The sequence below is a fragment of the Elephantulus edwardii genome, unplaced genomic scaffold (assembly GCF_000299155.1).
Source record: "Elephantulus edwardii isolate Elephantulus edwardi_28Jun2011 unplaced genomic scaffold, EleEdw1.0 scaffold00424, whole genome shotgun sequence".
Lineage (NCBI taxonomy): Eukaryota > Metazoa > Chordata > Mammalia > Macroscelidea > Macroscelididae > Elephantulus > Elephantulus edwardii.
This window is the reverse complement of record NW_006400174.1, coordinates 737,939-747,016: the sequence shown is the minus strand read 5'-3', so window position 1 is coordinate 747,016 and position 9,078 is coordinate 737,939. Positions and strand designations below refer to the sequence as shown.

General features: G+C 43.4%; 1 protein-coding gene and 1 pseudogene across 1 annotated transcript in view; one reads left to right on the top strand and one right to left on the bottom strand.

Moving 5' to 3' along the window:
- DGCR2 (DiGeorge syndrome critical region gene 2) overlaps nucleotides 1-9,078 on the bottom strand; it is a gene marked incomplete at its 3' end in the record, with an annotated part of 130,265 nt that overhangs the window by 66,932 nt on the left and 54,255 nt on the right. Inside the window, exon 2 of the mRNA XM_006902530.1 lies at nucleotides 6,131-6,253. Within this exon, the coding sequence (XP_006902592.1) occupies nucleotides 6,131-6,253 (123 nt within the window). The remainder of the gene's footprint in view (nucleotides 1-6,130; nucleotides 6,254-9,078) is intronic.
- Nucleotides 8,211-8,833, top strand: LOC102852366 (annotated as a pseudogene).

Here is a 9,078-nt window from a genome sequence, read left to right as displayed (position 1 = left end):
CAGGACTGACCTCGGGGTTGGGAGGAGAATGAGAAGGATGGGTTCAATAATGTGTACTGCACTGAAACAGATGAGGGAGAAAACTGTTTAAGAGGGAAAATTATTAGGTATTTTTGTCAAGATAGGAATCCAGAGCAAAGGCTGTATAGTGGAGTGGACCTGCGGGGAGGGATTGTAAAACAATGGAAGCATTTTCCTTTTACTTTTCCAAGAGGGTAGTGTACTAGGGGGGGAGGATTGGGAGGGGGGGAAAGTGCAACAATAAATGAGTGTAAATATAAAGTCTCTGTAAATTTTCATAGAAATTAATAATAAATTTTAAAAAAAGACACAGTCAAGAAAAAAAAGAACTGAACTTGAAAAAAAAAGGACTAGAGCTACTTAAAATGAAGATAAAGTTGTACCTACTCTTTCCAATAATTCTTAATTATTAGAAATCCTTAATTCTTAAACAAAGCTAATACTGAATTCTTAAAGAAAATTACTATTAGGAAGCTCTGGTGGCCTAGTGGCAATCCCAGATGCACTGCAATCCCAGAGATGCATGGTTTGAATGGACCAGATGCTCTGCTGGAGAAGGAGAGGCAATCTCCTCCTATATCAGTCAGATCCAATTTGATGATACACACATAAAAAGTAATAATAGAAAAAATTTTAAAAAAGAAAAAGAAAATTACTATTAATGGAGGATGTGAGAAAACACATTTTGAAAAATGAGGAAGATTCAGGATCACTGTGCATCAGTTGCCCAAAGTTAAATCTTGCTTTCAAGATCTGCTTTGTTTTAAGGCAAAAGTCACTCTCTGGTTTGAAAGAGTTTATACTCCAAATCACCTTGTAAGTATTTTCCTTTTTTTAATTTACACTTTCATGTTTCCTCAGAAGGAAGACAAGTAAATACTGTCATGAATTCACCATGAATTTCTCATTTACTGTTTGCCCTCTGGAGAGTTTATGACACTCAGGAAAAACAATCTTCAGTACTAGGTCCAATGTATCAGGCTGATGACTAAGCAGCACACTGACCTCCTTTGCACCCCCCCCTCCTATCTTCCACGGTTAGCCTACAGATTCCACTGTGGACTCCATCTTCACAGGAGATGGGTTATACATCCTAAAAACAGTGCATCAGAGACACTGTTGTCTTGCTGGTATTTTAATCCTGGGGCCAGGTCTGTCCATCTTGTCTAATCTGCTATGGGTCCTACCTTCTCTAAATACCTACCCTTGATATTGCTGCTGTTGTTGAATGCTGTCGAGTCAGAACCAACCCACAGCTGACCCTCCAGTGGTTTTCAGAGGCTGTAAATCACAAAGGAGGAGACTGCTCATACTTTTTCCATAGAGAAGCTGGTGGATTCAAACCATGTGCCTCTGGGATTGTGACACAGTATCTTACCACTAGGCCCCCAGAACTCCCATAGTCTTTAAAAATTAGTATAAACTTTACCTCTGGTGGATCCCAGGGAATCTTCACTAATCTCCAGCCCACTTTGGGGCCTCACATTTTTATGTAGGCAGACACTGTGATCAAAGGCTCAGCATGCTTTCTGACAACGAACTCACCAGACAAAATCTTTGCATGTCAAATATTAACTTATTCAAGTTCAGGCTGAAGGCAGACACCATATATGAAAAAATAAGTGCAGGATCATGTTGTCCAACATGCACGCTGCTGAGGCAGCTGGAATCAAATAATAAATGAAGCTCAGAAAACTGATCCTCTGTGTACATACTATTTTTTAAAGTCAGCTTTGTCATTCCTTTGGCTCAGATTTTATTTGCTACTGCTTTATATTTTATTAACTCAAGGATATTGCCTTGGATCACAAGGTCTCTTTAAGGAAAATTTACACACACACATCTACTGGATATATGTAATACAATATATAGTACATATCTATTATCCAAACACATGTATATTGGAGCTCTGGTGACCTAGTAGCAAAAAGCTGTGCTGCAATCCCAAAGGCACTCAGTTCAAATCCACCAGCTGCTCCGTGAGAGGAGGATGGGCAATCTCCTCCAATGCAATTACCTGCCTCTGAAAACTCACCAGGCAAGCTCTGGTAGCCTAGTGGCAAGAAGCTGCACTGCAATCCCAGAGGTGAGCAATTCAAATCCACCAGATGCTCTGCTAAAGAAGGAGGGACAATCTCCTCTTTACCTGTTGTTGTTAGGTGCCATTAAATCGTAGGTGACTCATGGCGACCCTATGAACAAAAGGCCTGAGTACTGTTCACAGAGTTTCCAGAGGCAAGCCATTTCAGAAGTGGATGCCACTTCCTGCTTCCAAGCTTGTTTTAATCAGGAAGCTCCACCAAACACTGTCCACCATGGGCAACCATTATCACATCTGGCACATCAGTGTCACAGTACACACATAAAAAATAATTTTAAAAGGGAGCTCTGGTGGCCTAGTGGCAAGACACTGCACTGCAATCCCAGAGGTACGCAGTTCAAATTCACCAGAGGCTCTAATGGAGAAGGAGGGGACAATCTCGTCCTGTACCAGTCAGATCTGATTTGACGGTACACGTAAAAATAATACAATAAAAAGTAAAAAAAATTAAAACAAAAAATATTTAAAATTGAAAACCCACCAGAGGGTCAGCTATGGATCAGTCTCAATTCAATGGGACACAACAACAATAATACATATATTCCTTGCTCACATTAACTCACTTCCACTGGGTAAGAGCTGACCTTCTAGTGAGTTCCTGAGGCTATAAATCAAAGGAAAGAGATCATCCATCTTTCTTCAGGTAGTGTCTGGTGAACAGGCTATGCCACCCAAAAAAAAACCCCATCTGAGGTTACCTCAGCCAAAAGAAAGAAAATCAAAGTGAGAAAGTATCACTATCAGACTCAAGAAGCATGCAGTACATGAGACCACATGCCGCAGCCTACAAGTTGAAGCCTGCACTGCTGGTTTGAGTTTTAGAATGGAAGAACACTAGGCACACACAAAGCATTAACACTCACTGCCTTTGAGTTGGAACTAACTCATACTTGACTCTCCAGCAGGTTTCAGAGGCAGTAAATCTCACAGAAGGAGACTGTCCACTTTTCTCCTAAGAATCAGATTTAAACTTCCTGCCTTTGGTTTGACAGCACCAACTCTTTACTGAGGAGCCCAGGAGAGCTTCCCCAGTTCTAGAGATCTGAGATGCATATGTTGTGTACGGGGTTCACTACATCCGGAATTTCTGTATTGCTATAACTTTTTTTAAAAAATGCAACATATTGTTAAAACTTCTTCATTCAAATCTACTCATGTGTTTCTTGGTGCCATTCTACTCTGTTCTATAAGGTCCCTTTGGATTGGAATTGATTCAATGGCAATGAGGATCCTGTTTTGTTTGTTCATTTTCTTTCCCTTGTTTGTTCATTTTATTAATAACACTTCTAACTTTGCAATGACAATGATAACAACTAAAAGTTATGTGTGGCCACATAATTAAGTATGCAGATATATGTACACACATAAATGTACTTATGAATATATGTAGGTATATTCATACATAATCTTATGTATGCTAATAGCATATGTAATGAAATATTTCTAATTTATTATAAATAACAGTTATAATAAGGCACAGCTACACATACTTCTTCATTGTAACCAAACACCTCACAAGATTAGGTTCCAAGACACTGATGAAGCTGGAGAGCTTTATACTAGTATAGTGAAGTAAGTCAATCACAAAAGGGCAAATATTTTCTTATCATGGATATTCCTCTATTATAAAAAGAATAGGTGTATGTAATGAAACTAACATTCAGTGCTGGTTTCTAGTGAAAGGCAGGGAAAGGAGAGAAAGCTTTCTCTGGACATACATTTTTGTTATTTTGGAGAATGAGAAATATTATATCAAAGGTAGAAGTAAGCACAGCTTCACCATGGTAAATGATGTCACAAAGTATAAAACCAAAAAGGGACACATTTTGATAAATGCTAGGAAATATACAATAATGCAACAACTAAATAATAGGAGTGTGAAAATATGTTTATATGTGCATACAAGTATATGTATAAGAATGTATAAATGTGACTAGATTTAGGGACATCTACATTCAAGTTTATGTATCCCTATAGATTCATTTATACAATAAAGCACAACTGTGCTGCCAACCAAAAGGAACTTGGTTCAAATCTACCAGCTAGTCCATGGGAGAAGGATGGGCAATCTCCTGTGCCGTTTACTGCTCTGAAAATCTGCTGAAAGGTCAACTATGGGTCTTCCAACTGGATAGTACAGAATGACAACAACAACAACAACAGGGTAGTTTATGGGATCTGCTATTAGATAGGGTCGGTCTCATAAAACAACAGTCCACTGGCATTGCACAGCACACAAACTTTATGTTCTACATCCTAGCTTGCTAAGTGGTGCCTGGGGTCTGAAAAGTTTATGGGCACCCATCCAAGATATAACTACTGATCTCTAAGTGTATGGAATAAAAGAGAATGAAAGATGTAAAGGATTCAAAGAAGAAACTAGGCCAGAGGACAAAGGTTTACTCCTGTCAAGTCAGCAATGACTCAGAGCTGACCCTCTGTGTATGTCCAAGGCTGTAAATCACACACAAGGAAGACTGACCAAAGCTGCTGATGGATTCGACTGGCAGAGGGGTTAGCAGCCCAACTGTCTTTGGACTTTGCCATCAAAACTCCCTGGACTTAGTCTGCCAGGACTAAGGGCAGACAGGAATGTAATCTTACTGCCCCTGAGAACAGGAAAACTAGATGATGTCCTAGCCACCAATCCTTATCAAATAAATAGCTAGAATGACTTAAATGTGATTATGCAGATGCTCTAAGGTAAAGGCAGGGCAGGTGCTGGCCTCTGACCAGCATGCTTTCTTGTTGTGCAGCATCAGAGCCCAGCCTTGAAGGACAGGCATGACCACACTTAACACAAACAAAATAAGGATTTCAGGAAAAGAGAAGAGACTTAAACCACACAGCTAGACAATTATTAATGGAGGGGCCACTAGACAAATAATTTTAAAGGGGAAGCAGTGTTAAATCAGATTGGCCATGTGGAAAATAAATCAAATATGGCAGACTGTACAGGAATCTGAATGCTAGTCTGAAGAGCTGTACCTGTGATTCTCAAGCTGAAAACAAAGCAATCCTTTTTCTTAGCGGCTCTATCAGAATCACTAGTGTCTTAGGGAGAAGCTCTGGCGGGTTAGTGGTAAGAAAGTGCATTGCCAACACAAAGGAACATGGTTTGAATCCACAGAAGACAGATGCTTAATCTCCGCCTGTTCAATTTACTGTCTCTGAAAAACCCACTGGAGGGTCAGCTACAGTCAGTTCAGACTCATATCAACCACAACAGAAACACAAGGGTCTTAAATTCGTGTGAATGTGTATATGCTTCATACACCCAGGCCTGTAAATAAGGCATTATTAGCCTTCCACTCTCCCCTACGTTGAGAACCACAGACAAAAGGAGTATCTACTCATGGGGTGTATTGTATTCCTTGAAGAGTACAGAGAAAGAGAAAAGTGAAGAACCAACAAGTTGGACTTTCTGTGGCAATTCCTTATTATCTCAACACTCCCGGGTAAAACACAGGCATGGACAATCACTAGAGCAGAAGGGGTTAGATGGCACCAGTGTCTAAAATAATATCTTCTTAATGTCAAAGGCACCTCCATCCAAAGTCATGCCTGAAGTAAACTAAGAGAGGCCCCCTGGCTGACATTCACAGAGGTGTCTGCTCTGAGAGTCATAGCAGGCAATCTGCCAGGCCTCCTACTGGGTCCAAGGTGCCTTTCTGGTCTGATGATTAGCAGCTCTGCCTCCTTGCAACTTCTGGGACTTGCTTATGTCTGGGAGCTACTTAAATGAAGAAAGAGACAGAGAGAAAGAAAGACAGAGATATGGGGACAGAGAGAGAAAAAAAAAGACCCAGACATAGAAAGAGAGGCAGAGACAGAGATTAAAAAAAAAAAAGAAGAGAGAGATGGATACAGAAAGAGGGGCAAAGGCAGAGATAGAAAAAGAGAGAGATAAAGAAAAGGACAAAGTGTATGTCAGGCAAAAAGAGCCTCTCCATGTTGGCAGCACCCCTCCCCATGAGAGATACACACCCCACTCGGCCGCAGCCTCACCTGGACAGTCGGCTTCGTCACTCTCATCCTCACATGTCGCCCAGCCGTCACACTGCCAGGGGAGGGGGATGCACTGGATGGCCCCACTGCGACAGGCAAACTGCCCGGGGTTGCACCGCAGCTCTGTGGAACCAAAGGGCGAGAGGCCATTGACGAGGTGCCAGGAGGAATAGTGACCCGCTGGGCAGAGGCAGGGCTCCCCCACCAAGAGTGCTGAGGTGCACAGCACAGAGACCCTGCAGCATTGTCACAGCTCACCTGCTCAGGGACAATCTGGGCACTCAGAGAAAGAGCCGGAAGCCACTGGCAGTACCACAAACATTCTCAGGTGTCACTTCAAAAGAATGCTTGCCCAATCTCTATTCAGAATCAGGCCTTGCACTGGATTGCAGAGAAGGAAAAAACAAAAGGGGACACAAATCCCTCTTCAGGGTTCACAGATCTGTAGGGTGACGCATGTACAAAGATTCCTGACAAAGAACAAACAGTGGCAGCCACCATTTCAACCAGCTTCAAATGCCATGGAAAGAGACACAATTTCCAACAGAAAAGCTCTGGAGTACAGGGCAGGAGAGAAATGGGGTTTCCAAAGAGGTCATGGTTCAAAAACAAGGACAGACTGGAGACCAGAACTATTAGATGGTGCCCTGCTACCATTACAACAGGGGCCATTCTGATGAGAGGCACAACAGATGGACCTCACAGAATGGGAGACAAGTGAACCTGGAGACCAATACTCACATTCTTAAGAAGTTCAAAGTTACTGGACTGGTTGAAACTAGAGGAATCCCTAGTATTATCAATTTGAGGTACTAAACTCTGAACTAAAACTACTCCCAGGTCTTCAGTTGAACTAGTAAACAAGGTGGCAAGATGGCATCAATACCTAGACCCTTTTCTGCCATCTGGTGGACCTGACCTGACACTTGGGGCATGGGACACATATGGATGGAGAAGGTATCCATGTCTGCACATCCTGAAGGGACAGCTTAGAGTCTACAGGACAGAACACTGGACAGCAAAAGGCTGTACAAGACAAAGTTTCAGAGCCTCCCACAGTCCCCTCAGCCACTTTGGAGGATACCTGTCAGCACTGGTTGGGAGAGGGAAGAATAAGTGAAAGCAGTAACTGAAGCTCAAGAACCATGAGCGTTCTCAGCACCAGACTGGGAGAGCTCATGGATCTTCAGCATACGGGAGCGCGCTCGGCAGAGGCTTGACTCTGTGAGAGTGGGTGGGACTAACCAGGCTGAACCCCGCCAAACACACACAAGACTGTTTCCAAACTATAATCTAGGACAAAGCCCAGGAATAATGACAGCTGAAGCACCACTTCACATGCACTGCTGCAGGTAGCTGACAGGCAGCAGGTCCCTAATTATGGTACTACTGCACAACTGTGATCCACACAACTTTCCTGGTGCTCTAGTGGCCCAAGTTGTATTACCTTGGCTCAAGTGGTAAATTGCATTAACAATGCAAAGGCACACGACTCTAATCTATCATATGCTTCACAGGAGAAAGATGGACAGATTTTACCTCCCATGTCTTTCAGCATAATGTCCTCCAGCTTCACCTACATTGTGTAATGTTTTATGAGTTCATTGTTTTTTCCATGCTGTGTAATATTCCATTGTATGGACATACCACAGTTTTTCTATCCTTTCACTTGTTGATAGGCACTTGGGCTGCTTCCATCTCTTTGTAAATAATGTTCCAATAAACATGGGTTTGCATACATCTGTTTGAGTTACAGCTTTGATTTCTTTAGGGTAGAGTCACAGTTGTGGGATACCTGGATCTAATGGTATTTCTATTCCCAAGTTCTTGAGAAAGCACCAGACTGCCTTCCATAATAGTTGTACCATTTTACATTCTCACCAGCAGTGAGTAAGAGTCCCAATCTCTCTAAAGCTCATCAGCATTTGCAGTCTGTGCCATATACTTTTAAATGTCACAGAAGTAGCAGAACACCTCCGATATGGGGATGACTCCAGGCAGCTGGAGGAGCCTTAAAGCATCCTGCAGTCCTCCCTAAGGCAACCTCTGGCTGAGAAGACCTGGGGCTGAAGTAGAGCTTATGAGAGGCCTGGGAGCTGGGCTGGACTGCTGTGGAGGTTTCAGTAGTGCTGACTTTAGGCAGGAAAACTTCTGTGTTGATTCGACTGCTGGCCTACATGAACCTCTTCAATCCCAGCTTTGCGGCTGTGGTCCTTGACATCATCTTCAACCCCCTCTTCTGGAATGTGGTTACAAGATGGGAGGAGACACACAGGCTGAGCCACCCTACCTGGACTGCTGTCGCTGGGCAGTGCTCCTGCTGAACCTGGTTCACTCACACTGCTACACACAGGCTATGCTAAGCCAGCCCAAGATGGAGAGCCTTGATAATGTCACAGGCCTCTCATTATTGGGAGCAGGTGTTACGCTCATGCTTTCCAGCTTCTCCACACTTATCTTCTCTGGAACCTTCCTGGTGACTACTTCAGGATCCTAAAGGAAGCTAGAGTGATGACATTCCCATTTGGGCTCTTGACCAATCTCATATCCTGGGGCAGCACAACCAACTACCTGGGATGGGCTATCATACATGCCAGCCCCACAGGCCTGCTGCTGCCTACAATCATGGCCCTTGTCTATATGGTTGCCATGCTCTATGAGGAGCCCTTCACAGACCAGATCAAGCATGAGAAAGACATCTAGTCCAAGAGGGGGAACTGATGGGCCAGCTGTGAAGCGGGAATCAGCAGTGACTGTCCTGGGGGGGGGTCAAAGTCCTTGGCCCCCACTGCCCAGCACTTGAACTTCAGATACTCCAGTGCCTTAGAAAACTGCTGCCATAGGGGTCTGGCTGGCTGCCACAAAGCCTCTGAGCCCCTTCTAACTATTGCTCCCCCAGATCTAGACTTCCCAATAAATACCCCTGAGTTAGTGGGGGCGGGGGGGGG